Here is a 21,983-nt window from a genome sequence, read left to right on the forward strand (position 1 = left end):
AACGGTCTTTTCAGATTACGGAACTGAAAAAACAAAACCATGAGGATGGTGAAAAGGTCAAGAAACATGGACTATTCATCTGTAAGTTTCTTTTGAACCCAAAAGTTCTATAAAAGAAACCCATCCACTGTCAATGCATTTGTCTCCTTGCTTCTCTTAGTTATTTCTCTACAATTCCTTAATCCTAAAGCAATTTAGAACGGAATGCAGGAACCACAGGAGAAAATCACTTTTATCGCCTCTGATGGGAGCCTAAAACCCCACAAGTCTCCCAAAGGAGAGAATGCCCAAGCCAATTCCTCGCCTCTATGATCCACTTGCAGAAAACTACGATTCCCAGAAGGCTTTGGGTCCGGGGGCGTGAAGACAGCGCTCAGAAAGAGGCGGAGTCTAAGAGAGAAGTTCTTTGGTCGATTCCATTGTCCAGAGCGGGAGGGGAAGCCTCGGCGGAGTTTGGGAGGAATCCGTCTTCCGATTGGTTGTTAGTAGAAAGAGAGTTGGTGCGGCCGGATGCCGGACCCAGGCCTCCCCGTCTGGCGCTCAAATTTCCCGGGCCGGGAGCGCGGAGCCTGCCGGGAAGGCGTCGGAACGGTTATCCAACGGGCCGCTGGCGGTGGCGGACGAACTTAGCCATGCAGAGCACGGACCTGGGCAACAAGGAGAGCGGCAAGATATGGCACCGCAAGCCGTCCCCGGCCACGCGGGACGGGTAAACGGTGGCGGGAGGGCGCGGGCTGTGGAGGGGATGGAGACCGGCGAGGAGGGGGCGCCGGGCAGCGGTCCGGGTTCCGGCTGTGACACAGCCCCGCATCCGTGGATCGGATGTCCTGCGATGGAACAGGTGGCTCCGGACGCCAGGGTCCGCAGAGACGCCCTTCTGAGTTCTGCGGGGCGGGGGTCTAGTCCGGGACGCGCGGACCGGGAGGAGGCAGGTGGTCCTCGCACCTGGGAACTTGCGGCTCTTGGTGTGTTTCTTGTTCTAGTCGTGATTTTTCTTTTCTTTTTGAGACGGGGTCTCGCTCTGTTGCCAGGCGGGAGTGCAGTGGCGCGATCTCGGCTCACTGCAACCTCCGTCTCCCGACTTAAAGCGATTCTCTTGCCTCAGCCTCCCAAGTACCGGTGATTACCGGCGCGCGCCACCACGCCCTGCTAATTATTGTATTTTTAGTAGAGACGGGGTTTCACCAGGTTGGCCAGGCTGGTCTCGAACTCCTAGCCTCAGCTGATCCGCCTGTTCTCCGTCTCCCAAAGTGTTGGGATTACAGGTATGAGCCCGGCCTCTAGTGATTTTTCTATTCATCCTTTGGTTGTTTCTTGACCAGTCAGACTTTATGTGCCTACTATGTGTATCCAAAGTGCGGGGGTGAGATGTTTTACCAGCAGTTTGTTTAGCCCTCGTTATCAATGCTGCTGTCTTATCAACTACATTAAATAAAAAACTTTGTCTAAAGTAGGGATTCCTCAAGTTTTTCATTTTCAAATTTTGATTTGGGTAAATACCACCCCCACCTCTGGTATTCTCTAAACATTCTAAAAGTTGCAGCCAACTCACCTTCTCTTTCTTGCTGATACAAAATATCTAGATACATGTGCAAGATTCAAAAAGTGAAAGAAATGGGCTCATTATCCAAATGTCTTTATTGTTTGCTTCTTCCACTAAAACAGCTTATCTTTGTGTTGTTAAAACCCATTGTTTATGCTGTTTAGACAGGCAGAGAGGACTGACTTGGAGTCAGATGTTTTTCGTTGAAGTAAATGTCCGTTTACCAGCTCTGACCTTGGGCAAGTTAATCACTAAGGCTGTCAGTGGGATAATCAGATTTACCTGACAGGATTGTCTTAGACTTTTGGTGTCCAGTAAATATTTGATATTCTTACTATGTTTGAGAACTGAGGAACTCTGTCAGGCAATCTGTGGGAAACTGAAAGGAAGTTGCTCTAAAATAAATATTGTACACGTGGTTTACATGAAAAATCAGAGGAGCTGAATGTCACTGTTGTGATTGCATCTACGTGGTAGGATTATAATTTGTTTCTTAGTCTTTATCTTTCATATTTTGAACAATGACTAATTTTGTAGTCAGAACATATAATAAGTGTTATAGAAAAAAGACTGGAGGAAAAGTTGTTTGCTCTGAGTTTAGTTGCGGTGGAACATTTTGATATTACTTGTCATTTCTGTATGTTTATTTTTGTGTTTTTAATTCCTTGGGGACTAGATAAAAATAAGCATTGTAAGAATTTTGCTGTTTCCTTTAATGAGTCTAAAAAGCCTTATGTTTAGATAAACATGAAGAAAATGTTTAATCCACCTAATTCAATTTAGCATGCTTTAATGAAGTTATAATGGAGTTAGATGTTTCTAATATAAAATCCAAAAACTAGGCTGGGTGCTGTGGCTCACACCTGTAATCTCAGCACTTTGGGAGGCTGAGTTGGGTAGATTACAAGATGTTGAGTTCCAGACCAACCTGGCCAACATGTTAAAGCCCCGTCTCTACTAAAAATACAAAAAGCAGCTGGGGGTGGTGGCATATACCTGTCATTCCAGCTACTTGGGAGGCTGAGGTAGGAGAATCCCTCGAACCTAGGAGGCAGAGGTTACAGTGAGCCAAGATCGTGCCGCTTGCCCACAGCCTGGGCAACAGAGTGAGACTCTGTCTGAACAGCAACAACCACCAAAAAAAAAAAAAAAAAAAAAAAACAAAAAACAGTTTAATCATTACACATGTGTCTCTAGAATAAGATTGAAAAATAAGCTCTTACTCTTTTACATAGAAGTATGATTAATGTGGGTTTTAAAGAATGATTTCTTTAAGCATTTGTTCATTCTATAGGCATATTTTGAGTGTCTTCTGTGTGTTGTAGGCCAGGTGTTGGAATACGGTAATGAGTAGTCCTGTCCTTACAGAGCTCACCTGCCAGGGTATTCATGGTAGATACATTAGAAATGAAAGTAAGACTCATGCACACTTAATTCATTGTGAAACATCCCATACACAAACACAAAATCTCATACCCTGTTTATCACTTAATCACAATTTATAAATGTGTGTCTGTGTGTGTGTGTGTGTCTGTGTGTATGTTTAATGTCTGTCCTTACTACTAAACTAAGCTCCATTAAAGCAGGGACTATAGGGCCAGGCGCGACGACTCACGCCTGTAATCCCAGCACTTCGGGAGACTGTGGTGGGTGGATCACAAGGTCAAGAAATCGAGACCATCCTGGTCAACATGGTGAAACCCCGTCTCTACTAAAAATACAAAAAATTAGCTGGGCATGGTGGCGCGTGCCTGTAATCCCAGCTACTCAGGAGGCTGAGGCAGAATTGCCTGAACCCAGGAGGCGGAGGTTGTAGTGAGCTGAGATCGCGCCGTTGCACTACAGCCTGGGTAACGAGCGAAATTCCCTCTCAAAAAAAAAAAAAAAAAAAAAGCAGGGACTCTATCAATTATTCCTAGCACCTGGGTTGTTCTGCGTCTGACACAGTGAGTTTTCAAGTATTTGATGAATAAATGAACAGTACCTACTTTAGTAATGAGTGGCTTCTGAACTGTTTTTCTAAAATCCTGGCAAGATTGATTCTAGAGGAGAAATGTGTAGAGCAGTAGGAGAGGGGAGAAGGAAGAGACAAAATGCTTTATTTGCGATATTTTTCATAGTATCAAGTAATATTTGACATACAATTCAATGTTTAGGTTTTTTTTCTTTGACAGAATTATAGTGAACATCATTCACAACACTTCTGATTACCATCCAAAAGTTTTGCGATTTTTGAATGTGGCTTTTGATGGCACGGGCGACTGCTTAATTGCTGGAGACCACCAAGGAAATATTTATGTTTTTGACTTGTGTGGAAACAGGTAAGCAGATACTTTTGATGTCTACATTATTTAACAGGTTATTAATTCACTGACTGTTTTAGTAGCTGCTATTGATTATTCATGCAGAAAGATTTATTAAGTTCTGTTATATTTCAGGCACCTTGCAAAATACTGTCGTAAGTACTGAAGGAAGAAAGTCGGAAAGGACAGAATGATAATAGGTTCACATTTTAGAGAATCAAAGTGCTGGTTTTAAAAAGTGTCTCTAGTAGTTTATTTTTTTCTTAAATTTTAAAAAGTCATTATTGCTAATTATTATTACTTTTTTTTTCAGGCAGAGCCTTACTCTGTCACCCAGGCTGAAGTGCAGTGGGACCATCTCAGCTACTGTAAACTGCCTCTGGGTTCCAGCAATTTGCCTGCCCCAGCCTCCTGAGTAGCTGGGATTACAGGCAACTGCCACCATGCCCGGCTAATGTTTGTATTTTTAGTAGAGATGGGGTTTCACCATGTTGGCCAAGCTGGTCTCAAACTTCTGAGCTCAAGTGATCTGCCCAGCTCAGCCTCCCAAAGTGCTGGGATTATAGGCTTGAGCCACCATGCCCAGCCCACTGTTCTCATTTATCAATTTCTGGTGCATCATCAGGCAATCTAGAAAGAATGCAATTTTCTTTGCACATTTTTGTTATGGTGTGCAGAGCTAAGAATTTTAAAGAATTGATTTTCATCTGGGCACAGTGGCTCAGGCCTGTAAATCCCAGCACTTTGGGAGGCCGAGGCGGGTGGATCACTTGAGGTCAGGAGTTCGAGACCAGCTTGGCCAACGTGGTGAAATCCCATCTCTATTAAAATACAAAAATTAGCTGGGCGTGGTGCATGCCTGTAATCCCACCTACTCGGGACAAGAGAATCACTTGAACCCAGGAAGTGGAGGTTGCAGTGAGCCGAGATTGCACCACTGCCACTGCACTCCAGCCTGGGCGACAGAACAAGACCCTGTCTCAAAAAAAAAAAAAAAATTGATTTTTACTCTTCTTCCTCGTCTCTTCCCTTGTGAAACAATTTAGTCCAAAAGCAGTTAGGTGGGATTGATGGAGGTAGATATTCATGCAGTGGGGTGAGGCAGGAAGGAGAGCTGCAGCAGCCCAGCAAGAGAGGCAGAGGGTGTCTGCCTGGGAAGCAGGGCAGGGATGGGAAGCTAGTTTAATACAGGGGGCTTTGATCCAATGAATATATAGGTTATGAGGGATAATGAGGGCCAGGTTTCTCATTCTTAGAAAAGAGACTTAGAAATATGGAAGGCAGAAAACTAGAATAAACCCTGTGGTATTATATTGGAATTAGATATATCAGTTTGAACCCCTGGTTTTGAATCTATAGAGATATAGAACTAAATAGAGGTATGTACTAATATATGTACACATATTCCTTAGTTTTGTGCAGGCAGAGGGCCTGAGAACAACAGCACGCGCCAGTAATAATGAATATACCCAGGGTTGAGTTCTTGTTTTCAAAATACCGTTTTCTACCAAAGGAATCAAGGATATTTGCAGAAATGGCCAACTTCAGAATGTGGACAGGGGAAGTACAGGATGAGCCTATAACATTTTATAGCCAGAAAGAAGAAACTGTTCAAAGAATGATTGGGATGTGTCAAAAAGACACAGTTGCCAGCTTGAAGGAGCCCCCTCTGGTTGTATTGCAGATGGGTCATCCATTGAATAAAATTGAAATCTGTGAGTTCATTGTTGTAATCAACAAACAAACAGTTTAATAGAAAATGGATATTGAATAGTCCCAAAGTACCTCCCCACAAAAATACTTATCAATTATAAAGGAAAAAAAAAAGTAATTATACAATGAAGAAGCCTAGCAAGCACTGCCTTAATCAAACGACTGAAGTTAATATAACCAGTAGTGGAATGAATCAAAATTTGTGTGCCACCTGATAGGATGCAGTGAAAAGAACACAGCATCATTTCTGTGATATTCCCGCCAAGATATGTAACCTGAATCTAATCAGTGGGATCATCACACAAAGCTAAATTAAGGACATCTAATAAGAAAATTGTCCTGTAATCTCCACAAGGGACAAGGTCATAGAATTTGGGTAAAGACTAAAGAACTCCTAATCTGAGGGAGATTAAAGGGACGTGACAAAGGCATGAATCTGGACGGATCCTTTTGCTATAACGAACATTATTGGGAAAACTGACAAAATTTGATTGGAGTTTTAGGATTAGATGTTGGTAATGTATAAATGTAATTTCTTGGTGCCGATGGTTGTATTGTGATTATGTAGGAGGGTTTTCTTATTTATAGGAAACTTGATCTTGGTAACTTATTCTCAAATAGTTCAAGAAAAGATGTGACATGTAACTTACTTATCTGTGATTCATTAGGTAAAAATCTGTAAATCATTTTTTCTGCCCTTTGCCAAAAAAGTAATAGGCCCAATTTTTCTACCCTTTATTCTTGATTCACTTACTTCACCAATTCCCAGTCTGAAATCAGTACCGCTGTTTATTTTCTCATATCCTAAAACAAATAATAATTGTTGATTTCATAACAGAATAATGGACTTCAACATCAAGGATTCTTTGCACTTCATTTGCTTATCTACTGTTGCTTACTTTTCCTATTATCCACCAAGTGTCGCAAACCTTTACCAATTTCCTTGTCTCCTTGCGTTGGACTCTGCTCTTATTCTGACTGCCAGGCCTCCTGATTCATGAGAAAACGGACACCTGCAAGCTTTCCTTTCTCCTTCCCATTGCAGCCTCAAATATATTGTAAGTTCAGCCTCCATTACCTTATTCATAAAGTTCAGCCTTCATTAACTTATTCATAAAAACAGGTGATCTTAATTTCTCCCAGTGCTAATCCCTATCTTTTGTAGCCTTCCTTGAGACATTGCACCGTGAGTGTTAGTATTTTGTCTGTTGGCCCTTTTTCACTGTTGGTTGTTGAGGAGAAAAAATAATTTTCCCTCTACCCCTCAATTCTCAACGGGGGCCCTTGTAACAAAAGACAGATTAACAAGAGAAGAATGGGCCGGGCGCGGTGGCTCAAGCCTGTCATCCCAGCACTTTGGGAGGCCGAGGCGGGTGGATCACGAGGTCAAGAGATCGAGACCATCCTGGTCAACATGGTGAAACCCCGTCTCTACTAAAAATACAAAAAATTAGCTGGGCAAGGTGGCGCGTGCCTGTAATCCCAGCTACTCAGGAGGCTGAGGCAGGAGAATTGCCTGAACCCAGGAGGCGGAGGTTGCAGTGAGCTGAGATCGCGCCATTGCACTCCAGCCTGGGTAACAAGAGCGAAACTCCGTCTCAAAAAAAAAAAAAAAAAAAACAAGAGAAGAATGAACAAGTTATTAATTTGTATCATGCATGTAACACATGAGAATACCCAGAGTATCCAGGTATCAGTATGAGATGTTATCAACTTGTATCAAGCATGTAACGTAACAATATCCAGGTATTACTAACTCAAAAAGTGGCTTGTACTCTGACTTATATAGCATCGTCATTAAAGAACAATACATTTTTAGAGAAGTGACAAGACAAAAGAAAAGGACCTTGAGTCTCTAGGGGCAGCAAATTGTGGGAATGGAAATATATGGGAAACTAATGATAGTTAAAGGCTAGCTAAATAGATTTCTCTGCTGCTATTTTCAGGATGACAAAGATCTAAAGTCATCTCCTGTGATCCGCTGTTGTCCTTCCTGGTAGAGAAGGGAAGAGGGACACTTTTGTAAATGTATGCAAATTCATGTAAACTTTTAGACGAGGGCAGAGAACTTTTCTTTTATCTGTTTTTTCTCAATTCAGCTCAAAATAATCCTTATGCCAAAGTGGCCTGTTCTGGGATGGCATGGTCTGCCACCCTTCACTAAAAACATCTGGGGCTGAGCTGAGCAGTTAGTGGCAGAGCTGAGACTTAAAATCAGACTTGATCATAAAGCCTACTATACTGGGCTCCCTCAGACTCTTCCTAATTGTTCAATCCATTGGTCTCTTTTCAGTTCTCATTTTACTAAAACACTATGTACTCTTATCTTCCCATCCTCCCTGAAATTCTTTTCTTTGGCTTCATGGTACAGCTCTGCTGAATTTTCTGTCTCTCTGATCATTTTTCCCCTTGTTTTATTGACTCCTCTTCCAGTGCCTATCCTTTCAGTGTTGTGCTCCCAGACATCTGTCTTTGGCTTACTTCCATATTTCAGCTACTCTTTTTGATAATCTCATCACCATCAAGCCTCAGGCTCCATCTGCCATGTAAACACTGTTGACTTAGACCTATTTTGGCTACTACTACCTACTAGAAATCTAGATTGGGCTCTCCAAGAGCCACTAGCTTGCATGTAACTCTTGAGCCCTTGCAAAGTGACAGGTCCAAACTGAGACATGAAGCATGTGTAAAATTAAAATGCACACTGGTTGCAACAGCTGGGGCTGCATTAAAAAAAAATACACACTGGATTTTGATGACTTAATGTGATAAAAAGTATAAAATATCTCAATTTTTAATTGATTAAATACTGAAATAATGTTTTAGAAACATGTTGAGTTAATAAAGTATATTAGTCTACTCTCACACTAATAAAGACATACCTGAGACTGGGTAATTTAAAAAGAAAAAGAAGTTTAGGCCAGGTGTGCTGGCTCACGCCTGTAATCCCAGTACTTTGAGAGGGTGAAGTGAGCAGATCACCTGAGGTTGGGAGTTGGAGACCAGCCTGATCAACATGGAGAAACCCCATTTCTACTAAAAATACAAAAAAAAAAAAAAAAATTAGCCAGGCATAGTGGCACATGCCTGGAATCCCAGGTACTCGGTTGGCTGAGGCAGGAGAATCACCCAAACCTAAGAGACAGAGGTTGCAGTGAGCTGAGATCACACCATTGTACTCCAGCCTGGGCAACAAGAGTGAAACTCCCATCTCAAAAATAATAATAATAAAGAAAGAAAGTAAAGGAAAAGAAAGGAAGAAGAGGTTTAATGGACTCACAGTTCCTTGTAGCTGGGGAGGCCTCACAATCATGGGGGAAGGCAAAGGCACTTCTTACAGGGTGGTGGCAAGAGAGAAATGAAGACCAAGGGAAAGGGGTTTCCCCTTATAAAACCCTCACATCTCGTGAGACTTATTCACTCCCACGAGAACAGTATGTGGGAAACCGCCCCCATGATTCAGTTGTCTCCCACTGGATCCCTCAACAAAAGGTGGGAATTATGGGAGCCACAATTCAAGATGAGATTTGGGTGAGGACAGAGCCAAAGCATATCATATATTATTAAGATTAATTCTCCCTGCTGCTTCTTTACCTTTCTAATATGGCTCTTAGAAAAAATTTAAATTACATATGTAGCCTACTTTCTATTTTTTTCAGACAACACGACTCTAGATTAGTTTCCCCAGGGCCTTAAACAACACGTTTAAAGGCAGATTTATTATTTCCTAACCCCAAACTTATTCCTCTTTTGCCCAAGTTCAAAAGCTTTTTTAATTTTTTTTTTGTAAATTAAACTCTAGCTGTGTGCCCAGTACTCTACTGAGCATTTAACATGTATTATTTCATTTAGTCATCACAAAAACTTTGTATCTATTCTTATCTTCATTTTACAGAAGAGTGAGTCCTGATTCCCCCTCTTCACTCCATGTTTAATGCATAGGGAGTCTCTGCTTGGCTTCTGAAACCTCTCCTTATTTGTGCTCCCGTATCTCTGGCTGAGATTTTCTGTAGTAACTTTCTTAGTGATCTTTATTCCTCGTCCCTCCACGAGGAATAAAGATCACTAAGAAAGTTACTACAGAAAATCCATTTGCCATTGCTGCCAGATCATGTTCCTAAAACGTGTGCCTGATTGTGATTCTGCTCTGCTAAACGCTTAAAATGGTCTCCTATTCTGGTAACAGCCAACCTCCTTATTATGGCACATAGCACCCTTCATAATCTATTTTTGGTCTAAATTGGTAGCTCATTTTTCTGGGTTTCATTTTCTTCATCTCTAAGGCCTCCTTCCATGTGGAATTTATAATTATTGGAAGAATTTCTGATACTAATGCAATGATCTCTTAATAGGTTCAATCTTGTTCAGCGAACAGCACAAGCTTGCACAGCTCTGGCCTTTAATCTTCGTAGGAAATCTGAATTCCTTGTGGCATTAGCTGATTATTCTGTTAAATGTTTTGATACAGGTAAGAAGTTCTCTTATTTTTCTTTTGAAGCAGAATAAAATATAGACTGAAGAACTGCAAGAAGTTTACCAATCTGTACAGCTTGAGGGAGCAGTCCCTGTGACTGCCCTCCGTTCATACACTGGGTGTGAGCTGGGGGTCCTAGGAGCAGCCTCACTGTATTTAGATCAGTTGACTACAAAGTCAGGGTTTCTGACTACTGTCAGTTTTGATAATTCACTAGAACAACTCACAGAACTCAGAGAAGCACTACACTTAATGACGAGAGTTTTAATATAGCAAACAGATTCAAAGTGTAAGTAGCCTAAGGAAGAGATGCGTGGAGTGGAATCTGGGAAGCTTCCGAACGGGAAACCTCCATCATCCTCAGGACTGCATTGCCCTCCCAGATAACCCTCCTAGCACTGATGCGTGGCTGGCCATTTGCACCAAACACTGTTGACACAGGGAGTCGACCCAAGCTTTGGTGTTGAGAGTTGTTACTGAGGCTCCATTACAGAGGCATGATTGATTGGATTATTCCTCACGTGGCCGGACTCAATTTCCAGCCCTCCCCTCTTCCTAAGAAGTTGGACTGATGTCACCTGCCCCCAAAGCCCCAAACCTGTGATCACGTGGTTGACCTTTCTTGTGTGGCCATCTCCTGCTTTGAGTCTTAGCATAAATATCTGGTATAATGTGAGGGACCTGCCAGGAATAACAAAGACACTCCTAAGCCAAGGGTTTAGAGGTTACCACCCAGGAGCCTAAACAGAAGCCAGACCGCTCTGTAAAGGTCAAATTCCTTACCACACAGGTACAGTATCTTTTTTTAATATAGCCTGTGTATTTTATAGTGCATTATGTTTTTAAATTGAGAACATAGAGTTCTTTAGACCAAACCTATTACTCTTAAAAAAAGAGATCTCAATTGTATTTTTTTCTTATTAATATAATCAATGTGTTATAATATTCGGCAGATGTATAAAAATAGTAAAAATACTGATAGCTAACATGTAGTGTTTACTCTTTGCCAGGGACTTTCTATGAGTTTATACACATTAATTAATTTTAATCATCATAACCCGCAGAGATGAATACTGTTATCCCCATTTTGCAGATGAGGAAACTGAGGCACGTGGGTAACTTAATCAGAGTCCCACAGTTTATAAGCAGTGGCGCCAGGATTCCAAGCCTAGGTAGTCTGTTTGCAGAGTCACTGTACTACATCTCCTCCCACATACAAAGAAGAAAACGCGATTCTGCAGTAATGCCTAGAGACACAGTGTTTTCATGATGGGACTCTCTTTCCAGTCTCTTTTCTATGTATACACTTTTTAAATATTCTAATGAATGCATACTTATCCTATCTGTATTGTTTTGTGGGATAATTGTACCTCATTAAACTTCATACCTAACATTCCACTGTATAGATGTTTACCGTAATTTTTTAACCTATTACCTATTGCTGGACTTTTAAACTGTTTTCAGTTTTTGGTGTTACAAACATTGTTGTGACAAAATATCTGAAAAATGAAGTCTTTATAACTCACCCTTCCTGAGATTCCAATATTTTCCTCTCTTTCTTCCTTGCTCCCTGTTCTTACAGTTTCTTCTGCTTTACTGAACCCCCACCATAAAACTCCTTCCTTAGATACCATCTCCCTCCTCCTCTCCCGTCTCTGCCAAATTCTGCCTCTTCGCAGTATCCATCGATGAATTCCGGCTCCCGCTTCCCTTACCCCATGCTATTGAGATTTCTGTCTCCAGGGTCCTCAGTAACCCTAACCCCTGATTGTTTAAGTCATCTTTATACCTTGCATCCTACTTCTCTATAGCATTTAACAGTTGGGATTATGTTGAAAGTGTTTTGTTTTGTTTTGTTTTGTTTTAGTTTTCATTCTGTGACCTTGGTTCTCCTCCCGTCTTTCTAACTGCTTCTTAATCATGTCTCCTGAATTCTTTCAGTGGTTCCTTGACTTTGGATTTTTGACCCAATTTAAAGAGTCGAAGAACTCACATAGCTTGTCAACTTCTAATGTTGCTAATTGACATTGAAAAAAATACAATATCATGAAACAAGGGATTTTCTTTCAACATAAACAGGGAGTGGCATAATACAGACGAAGGGGTAGTTAGTACTTTAAATGTGACTTTATGAAAAACTCACTACATTGTCTGTATTTGTCTCTTTCATTGAAGACCAATGGAAAATGTATCATCAACTAATGCCAGACTTCAGAATGGTATTTGGAAACCACTACTGTTTCCCTAAGGGATTTGTCTGTTTCTCTATCTTCAGTTTTGACCTACTTCGTAGCTTAATGTTTCCCAGATGTATATCTTGCTTTCTGACTGTTTTCAAGTTCCATCTTTCTGGGATGGGGGAAATTCTGGTCATAAAAGTAAAACATGCCTGCTGTAGAAAACTTGGAAATATACAGAAAAGTGTAAAAGAAAATAAAAATCACCTACACTTTTACTCCCAGTGATAATTATCATGAATAGTTTTTGGTGTTTTACCTACCAGACTCTTTTCTCTGCTTACACAGGTACCACACAAGCACCTCAGAATCAAGTTTAAAAGCCAAATGTATTATCATTGTCTCACACTGATAAATCTGCTCCTCCTCATGTATTTGTTATTACTTTTAATTTTCTTATTTTTTTAGAGGTAGAGTTTTGTCATGTTGCCCAGGCTGGTCTCAAATTCCTAGGCTGAGAATTGTGATCCACCTGCCTCAGCCTCCCAAGGTGCTGGGATTACAGGCATGAGCCACCACCTGGCCCTTCCTTGTGTATTTCTTACATCCACTAACAGTATCACCATCTGCTTAAATAACGGATCTGGAACCACTGGAGCCTTCACTTACATCTCAGGACATCAACTTGATCACTGATATTTTTGGTTTTTCTCCTTAGTAGCTCTGGAATTTGTTCTTTTCTCCATTGCCACTTTCTTAGTTGAGGCCCTCTGCTACATCTCCTGCCTGGATTATTACAGCGGCATGTAAACATACAAGAGAAACAAGTCTTGCATGTGCGATCTCTTCCTCTCCACCACATATCCTCGAAGTGCTCTTTCTGAAGCACAGACTAGATGTCTTTTACATACAATTATTACCCACAAGAGAAAGCCTAAATTCACTAGCATCAGTTTCGAGGTTATTCTTCATCAAAGCCTTTGTCAGCCTTGTCTCTGGATGCCTCCATGGTAGAGATGTTGCTAACGTGTCCGCTTGTACACTTCATCAGCTAGCCATGGGCTTCCATTTTTGTGGATGTTAATGGAGGTGCCTCATGTAATACCTAACCACCCATTGGATCAGTTCATCTATGGTGTTTATATATAGTGTTATTTCTAGATGTGTAGTGTTTTACCTGGGTAACAATTTTGTTTTCTACCACAGTCACCAAGGAGCTAGTTAGCTGGATGAGAGGACATGAATCTTCAGTATTTTCAATCTCTGTGCATGCATCAGGGAAATATGCCATCACTACTTCTTCTGATACAGCACAATTATGGGACTTGGATACCTTTCAGAGAAAAAGAAAGCTGAACATTCGCCAGTCTGTGGGTATACAGAAGGTCAGTGAGGGGGGACATCTTGGCCTGTTGTGCTTCTTGGGCTAGTTTCTTGGTCAGTAGGATGTATAGATGATGTAAGAGTAATGATTCACTTCGTCCTTGTAGCTCTGTAACTCAGCAATAAGCAAAGCAAAGTCGCCAACACGAAGATGCTGCCTTTAGCTACAATTTATGACTTAGTGAGCTCTTTTTTAAAATTACAGCTGTGTAACTTCAACTCTCCTAAGGTGAAAGTTGTTTAGTTGATTGGTTTTGTTTTCATTTTTAACCTTCTGACATTTTGTTATGAAAAATTTGAAATATGCGGATTTGTGAGAATTTTTGGAACACATGTTTACTCAGCATCTAGATTCTACCATTAACATGTTACTGTACTACCCTTTCCTGTACATGGTACTATTCTCTCTTATGGGTCTATCCGTCTTTCTTTTTTGTTTGTTTGTTTTGAGACAGAGTCTCTCTGTCGCCCAGGCTGGAGTGCAGTAACACGATCTCAGCTTACTGCAACCTCCGTCTCCCAGGTTCAAGCGATTCTCCCGCCTCAGCCTTCCAAGTAGCTGGGAATACAGGCATGCGCCACCACGCCCAGCTAATTTTTATGTTTTTAGTAGAGACAGTTTCACCGTGTTGGCCAGGCTGGTCTCAAACTCCTGACCTCAAGTGATCCACCTATCTCAGCCTCCCACAGTGCTAGGATTACAGGCGTAAGCCACCACTCACCCAGCCACTCTATCCATCTTTCTGTTCCTCTGTTCGTTAAGAGAGAGAGAGAGAGAGAGTGTGTGTGTGTGTGTGTGTGTGTGTGTGTGTGTGTGTGTGTGTTCTGAGACATGTCTTGCTCTGTCACCCAGGCTGCAGTGTAGTGTTGCAGTTATAGCTCACTGCAGCTTTGGGATCAAGTGATCCTCCTGCCTCAGCCTCCCATGTAGCTGGGACCATAGGCATGTGCCACCATGCCCAGCTAATTTTAAAATTTTGTATAGAGACAAGGTCTTGCCATGTTGCCCAGGCTGGTCTCAAACTCCTGCGCTCAAGCAGTCCTCTTGCCTCAGCCTCCCAAAGTGCTGAGATTACAGGCATGAGCCACCACACCCAGCTGTGTATGTGTTTTAAAGTGAACTTCAGTCATCAGTGTACTTCCCTATAAATACTTAAGCCTGCACTTAATTTACTAGGGTTCAATATTTGTTGATGTAAAATGTACATCAAATGAAATATGTCATTCTTAGGTATTCATTTGTTAAATTTGACAAATACACACACCTGTGTAATCTGTGCAGATGTAGCATTGCCATTATCCCAGAAAGTTCCATTGTATCCCTCCCTGGGTGAGCCCACTCTGATGTTTTCCCGCCATAGATTAGTGTTGCCTATTCTAAAATTTCGTATAAACAGAACTATACAATAATAGTCCATGTAAGGCTTTTTTCACTCAGTAGAATGGTGAGATCCATCCATCCATCCTTATTATATTAATTAGTAGTTTGTTCTTTCTTATTGCTGTTTAGAATTCCATTGTTTAACTATACCACCTTTTAAAAATCCATTTATTTTGTTTTTTTCTAACCATCTAGAAACATATGGTATATGAGCCTCCAATTGTACTCTTGTTCTGAGCCCCACAAATGCCCCAGTTTGGTTCTGTCATTTCTTTTTACAGACAAGCCACATAACCAACCTCTTTGGGCTTCCGTTTCCTGAACAGGAACATGGGTCTGTGATAACCACCTTACCAGGGCTGGTGAGAAAATGAGATAAGATAAATAATCCATGTCACGGGCTTGGCAGTGTGCCAGGCCCTTCTATAGTAGCTCCTGTTGTTATTTTGTCCTTTATGTCCTCTGGCTGTCATCCTCTATGATTTCCTATATGACATCCAAACTGGTCTCTTTCATAGGGTTTCCACACTGCTGCTCCCTCCTCCCTCCTTACCACACCCAATGAGCTTCCCATTCCCTCCACCTGGTCACCCTTTCTTCAATTGTGATGATAGCTACTGAAGCCTTTACTACCGTTTCAGGCATTTTATTCATAACTTTCCATATGTTTTCTCAACTCAGTCCTGACACTACCTCAATGCAGTAGGCAGTGTTTGTTCCCCAGACACAAAGACCCAGGGATCTGGAGATGAAGCGTGGCCAGCTGCAAGTGCCAGAGCTGGCAGGGTGTGAGGCCAGGGCGGAGTCTTTCTGTAGAGTCAGGCCTCCCCAGTCCCAGGGTGGAGTCAAGGAGACTTTGGCTGTCCTACCCTTTTTCAGTGTCCCGGTGACCCTTCTTCCTCCAAGCCTGGCATCTCTTCAGCTCTAGGGGTCTGTCTGTGACTTCCACCCTAAGGATGCAGGCATTTTGCGTCACGATGACGTGACATTGTCCACATCATCAGTTCTTCCTCCCTCTCTCCCCTTTCTTCTTCCTCCCTGTTCTTTTTTTTTTCTTTGAGAGGGAGTCTGGCTCTGTCATCCAGGCTGGAGTGAAGTAGCATGATCTCGGCTCACTGCAACCTCTGCTTCCTAGATTCAAGCGATCTTCCATCTGAGCCTCCTGAGTACCTGGGATTACAGTCATGCATCATGACTGCTGGCTAATTTTTGGATTTTTTTTCTTTTTTTTTTTTTTTTTTTTTTTGAGATGGAGTCTCACTGTCACCAAGCTGGAGTGCAGTGGCCTGATCTCGGCTCATTGCAACCTCCACCTCCCAGGTTCAAGCGATTCTCCTGCCTTAGCCTCCCAAGTAGCTGGGATTACAGGCATGCACTACCACGCCCAGCTAATTTTTGTATTTTTAGTAGAGACAGGGTTTCACCATGTTGGCCAGGATGGTCTTGATCTCTTGACCTCGTGATCCACCTGCCTTGGCCTCCCAAAGTGTTGGGATTATAGGCGTGAGCCACCGCGCCCGGCCCTAATTTTTGTATTTTTAGTAGAGATGGAGTTTCGTCATGTTGGCCAAGCTGGTCTCAAATTCCTGGCCTCAAGTGATCCACCCACCTGGTCTCCTGAAGTGCTGGGATTATAGGTGTGAGCCACCACACTCAGCCTGGGCACCAGTTCTGGGCCAGGCTTTGGTGTTCAAAATGTTAGGAGTAGAGAAGTCAGGGGAGGATGGAATAGGTCTTTCCTCTTAAAAGCTTTCTGTTTGGCTGATTTTATTCAAATGAACACGCAGGCCCAGTTCCTCAAACCCCCTTCAAATGTGGCAGTGCCAGGTTGTTTCAGTCCAAGGAAGACCCTGTCTACTTAATGCCCACCATCTTTTGCTTGTAAGTTTTTTTTTCTTTCTATCTCATTAGCTAAATCCTGTTTTCAGGAGTATCGGAGTCTCTCGCGTGATTAATTATTTTGCTTCAGGTTATATGTGCAGTACTACTTTTAATATCTAGGTTATTAACATGAAGAGCTAACAATGTATGTCAACCAAAAATTTACGTGGTAGTCTCCATGGAAATCCCAGAGTTCTTTAATGTGCTTTTAATAATTAAAAAGAGATAAAAGTTGTACCAGTTTATTCATTAGGGAGTTAGGCTAAATGTCTTAATAGGTCTTTTCTTCTTTAATTGCTACTTAAATTTTGAATTTTAAGTTTCAAAGAAGAGAACATTGGGAATTGAACCCACAATGGAAACAGTTATGAAACAATGACACATGACACAAAAACCATCTGTTCTTTTCACTATGAAATTAAAATCAGTATATGCTGAACAGTTGCCAATGCTAACCTTGCTTGGACATTTAGACATTTTAGTTTAAAAGTAGGACTGTGGAAAATGTATGTGTAGTGTGATGTGTGCATATAGTATGTTAATGTTAGTGCTGTAAGAATCAAATTGAATGTGAAAATGTATGTATAGTGTGATGTGTGCTTATAGTAAATTGTTCTAAAATAATGAAACAGGACCAGGCGCGGTAGCTCATGCCTGTAATCCCAGCACTTTGGGAGGTTAAGGTGGGTGGATTACCTGAGGTCAAGAGTTTGAGAACAGCCTGGCCAACGTGGTAAAACCCCCATCTCTACTAAAAATACAAAAATTAGCCGGGCATTGTGGCGCACGCCTGTAATCCCAGCTAGTGGGGAGGCTGAGGCAAGAGAATCACTTGACAGGAGGCAGAGGTTGCAGTGAGCCAAGATCGTGCCATTGCACTCCAGCCTGGGCAACAGAGCAAGACTTTGTCTCAAAAAATAATAATAGTAATAAAATAGAAAAATTTGCTGAGAACTTAGCAATAAATTTATGGTTATGGTCTAAGTTATCAGCAGATTTTCCTATTTTTTTCTTTAAGACTGAGTTTGGTTCTTGTTGCCCAGGCTGGAGTGCAATGGTGCGATCTTGGCTCACTGCAACCTTCACCTCCTGGGTTCAGGCAATTCTCCTGCCTTAGCCTCTCAAGTAGCTGGAATTACAGGCATGCACCACCACATCTGGCTAATTTTGTGTATTCTTAGTAGAGATGGGGTTTCTCCATTTTGGTCAGGCTAGTCTCAAACTCCCGACCTTGGGTGATCTGCCCACCTCAGCCTCCCAAAGTGCAGGGATTACAGGCATGAGCCACCGTGCCTGGCTCAGCAAATTTTTCTTAAAGGACCAGTAAATAATTTTTAACTTTGCAGTTCAAGAGAAAAATTATATAACTATTCAGAATGTAATGTAACCATTTAAAGCCAGGTACCCAGCTACTCTGAAAGCTAGGGTGAGAGAATCCCCTGAGCCCAAGAGTTCAAGACCAAGATGGGTAACACAGTGAGACCCATCTCGGGGAAAAAAAGGAATAAAGTGACCATTCTTAGCTCCTGGGGTGTACAAAGACTGGAGATGGGCCAGGTGATGACCACTTTTGTTGAAAACAGGAAATAACTGTAAGCTTAATATTAAATAAAACTTTAGGGTTTTTGTTTTTGTTTTTGTTTTTTGAGACAAAGTCTCACTCTGTCTCCCAGGCTGGAGTGCAATGGCACAATCTTGGCTCACTGCAACCTCCGCCTCCCAAATTCAGGCAAGTCTCCTGCCTTAGCCTCCTGAGTAACTGGGATTATAGGCGTGTGCCACCACGCCCAGCTAATTTTTGTATTTTTAGTAGAGATGAGATTTCACCGTGTTGGTCAGGCTGGTCTCCGACTCCTGACCTCATGATTCACCCGCCTCGGCCTCCCACAGTGCTGAGATTACAGGCCCGGCCAACGTTAGTTTTTTAAAAAGTTTTTTTTTTTCCTCTGACACAGCCCTCAAGAGATTCTGAGAACATGTGCCCCTGAAAACATTAATTATTATCAAATTCTTGCTAAACTCATATTTTATTATAGATTCTGATTCTATATTTTAAATAGAACTTTATTTATTTGTTTTGATGACACATGAGGCCCTTAAAGTGACTTGCTTTGGGTCTTTTGTTACGGATTTCACTTTATGATGTCTCTTTTAATCTCACATTGTCTCCCACTTTTTTTCTCATGACATTGATTTTTTGGAGCAATCACATCAGTTATGTTAGAAAATGCCCCACATTCTGGAGTTGCGTTTTCTGTTTCATCAGTGTTGTTTAACTTGTCTGTCTTTCACCCGTATTTTCTGTAAACTAGACGTTAAATCTAAAGGCTTGAGTAGATTAATGCTGAACATTTTTGACAAACTATTTACTGTATGTGTAGAATAAAAACAGTCACATATACAGGTTGAGCATTCCCAATTCAAAAATCTCAAATCCCAAATGCTCCAAAATTGGAAACATTTTGAGAGCCAGTGTGATGCTCAAATATTAAGCTCAAAGGAAATGCTCATTGGAACATTTCAGATTTCAGATTTTTGGATTAGGTATACTCAGCTGGTAAATATAATTCACATATTCCAAAGTCCAAAAAAATCCAGAGCATTTCTTCTTCCACACATTTTGCATAAGGAATCCTCAGCCTGGAGTACCTCCCTCAGGGTAGGTTTCAGCCTTGACTGTGATAATCTATACAAAGTTAGCACAGTGCTGGTTGTATAGTAAGTACTTGGTAAAATTGCTGTCAAGCCTATTATAGGATTATCTCAGTGCAATTAGATAATTTTCTTTAAAAAGTTGTGGGGTGCCAGGTACATTGTCTCATGCCTGTAATCCCAACACTTTAAGAGGCAGGCTGACTTCAAGAGGCACGAGAATTGTTTGGGAGATTCCACTGGGCCCAGAAGTTTGAGACCAGCCTGGGCAACATGGTGAAACCTTGTATCTACAAAAAAATACAAAAACTAGCCGGGTGTGGTGGTAGGCGCCTGCAGTCCCAGTTACTTGAGAGGCTGAGGCACAAGAATCGCTTGAACCTAGAAGGCGGAGGTTGCAGCGAGCCAAGATCACACCACTGTGCTGCAGCCTGGATGACAGCGAGCTGCTGTCTCGAAAAAATAAAACTGTAGGGTAACTGTTATTTATTCGTTTTTTTGTCTACATTATATTAACACTTTAGAAACCCAAGGTGTTCAAATAACTCAGTGGCAAAATGCAGTCTGACCTCAATTCATTTAGCAGCAAAATCTGAACTGAATTGACATGAGACTGAAATATTAATAGATTTGAGTATGAGGTGTCGTCCAGGTTTTTGGGGGTTCTACATAATGTTATAGAATATACATCATACTACCTATATAAAATTGGAAATCTGAATTCTGAAACACATCTGGCCCCAAGGGTGTCAGAAAAAGAACTATGGATCTTTGATTTCAGAGTGTCTTTAAAGAACACTCTAACCTCTTTTCCACTGATTTTTGTAAGCAGTCATAGTAGTAATTAGTAGCAATAGTAACAGATACCAGTTGTTCAGTACGTTCCATGAACCTAGCATTTTAAATTGTTATTTTAAAGCTTTAATCCTAAAGAGTAGATACTATTATCCCCATTTTACAAGAAAGGAAACCAAAGTTCAGAAATATTAAGTAATTTGTCCAGAAATATTAAGTAATTTGTTCAGTATCACGTAGTTTAGAAGAGAGTTGCAGTTCAATTTCAAACCTATCTTTATCTAAAGCCTTACTACTTCTGAAGCAAACTGGTTATACCTCTTCAAATTAGTACATTTATTCTTTTGTTGATGCTTGGAGGTAAGATATTTAGCTCATTAGTTAGGGATTTTGGAATCTCCAGGATTTGTGATTATTATAGTTCAGTAGGTATCAGAAAAGGCTTTGTGATGGATATCAGAAAACATCTAATAGTGTTTTGCTGAACTTAATTCAGCCAGTGTACCCAGGACACTCACTAAATTTCTGCCAAATAATACATTTGATTATTGATACATTGCTAATATTACTATCCTGAACGCTTTAAACCTTGAAAAAGGGCCAGATGCAGTGGCTCACACCTGTAATCCCAGCACTTTGGGAGGCCAAGGCAGGCAGGTCACTTGAGGCCAGGAGTTCTAGACCAGTCTGGCCAACATGGTGAAACCCTGTCTCTACTAAAATATATAAAAAATGGCTGGGAGTGGTAGCATGTGCCGTAGTCCCAACTGCTTGGGAGGCTGAGGCACAAGAATCACTTGGGAGATTCCGGTGAGCCGGATTGAGCCACTGCACTCCAGCCTGGGTGACAGAGGGAGACTCTGTCTCAAAATAAATAAAACAAACAAACAAACAAACCTGTCTTGAAAAGGGCTCATCTGCCTCCTAAAACTAAACTGGAAAGCTTAGGATTTTTGTATTCTGCAAGGAAAAACTGCAGTCCCCTCCTTGAACCTAACCTCCCAAAAAGTATATTTTGTTAATGTTTTGAAGTTTTTCCTAAGGTTGTTATGTTTCTCAAGAGATGACACTATCTAAATAATGATGACATGCTTCATTAGGAACAATTTTATAATCATTAAAATCTGGCAATTAAAATCACAAATCTCATAATGAATAATCATGTAGGCAATAATCTATCACAGCTATTCTGCCAAAATAGCAGTTGATGTTCATAACTTTTAAGCTTTTGCTTTTCCTGTAGGAATACACTTTATTACTTTTCCAAAAAAATGACTGCTAATTATAATAAGAATTTCTGAAGTCACTTTTTGACATCAGTTTTGAAACAGTGATTTAATGCATTCATTATAGATCATAGAAATCTATAAGGCCTTCATATTGTAAATCTTCCTAACAGTGATTCTGATAGCAAAAGATCTACCAGAGATTGTCTTTGGCAAAGTGAGCCAAGGAAGAAGTGAGGAGCTTGATCAGGCCCTTGCCTGATCTGTCAGTATCTGCTGTAGTTGAGTTAGTATTTTTTATTGTCTTAATGGCATTAATCCTGAGTTGATTATTTTAATTAACCAGTATGTTCTATAGTGCATTATATATGTGTGTGTTTTATACAGAAGACACACAAAGTTATATTCAAGGCCACTGAAACTTTTATGAGAAAATATTGATTAATTTCCATTAA

At 41.1% G+C, this 21,983-nt stretch overlaps 1 protein-coding gene across 6 annotated transcripts in view; it reads left to right on the forward strand.

Annotated features, from left to right (window-relative positions):
* The first annotated feature begins 486 nt into the window (after positions 1–486).
* Positions 487–21,983, forward strand: part of TBC1D31 (TBC1 domain family member 31) — a 76,643-nt gene continuing 55,146 nt past the window's right edge. For 2 of the 6 annotated variants that reach the window (XM_039464504.2, XM_039464505.2), the window contains exons 1-4: positions 487–709; positions 3,718–3,864; positions 9,912–10,027; positions 13,417–13,595. In XM_039464504.2, coding sequence (XP_039320438.1) covers positions 633–709; positions 3,718–3,864; positions 9,912–10,027; positions 13,417–13,595 — 519 coding nt within the window. In that variant the 5' untranslated portion in view covers positions 487–632. Of the gene's footprint in view, positions 710–3,717; positions 3,865–6,397; positions 13,596–13,644; positions 16,856–21,983 lie in introns of those variants that run through there. The other 4 variants (XM_074387093.1, XM_074387097.1, XM_074387096.1 and 1 more) reach the window with 4 other exon arrangements.

Source organism: Saimiri boliviensis, chromosome 15 (genome assembly GCF_048565385.1).
Source record: "Saimiri boliviensis isolate mSaiBol1 chromosome 15, mSaiBol1.pri, whole genome shotgun sequence".
Lineage (NCBI taxonomy): Eukaryota > Metazoa > Chordata > Mammalia > Primates > Cebidae > Saimiri > Saimiri boliviensis.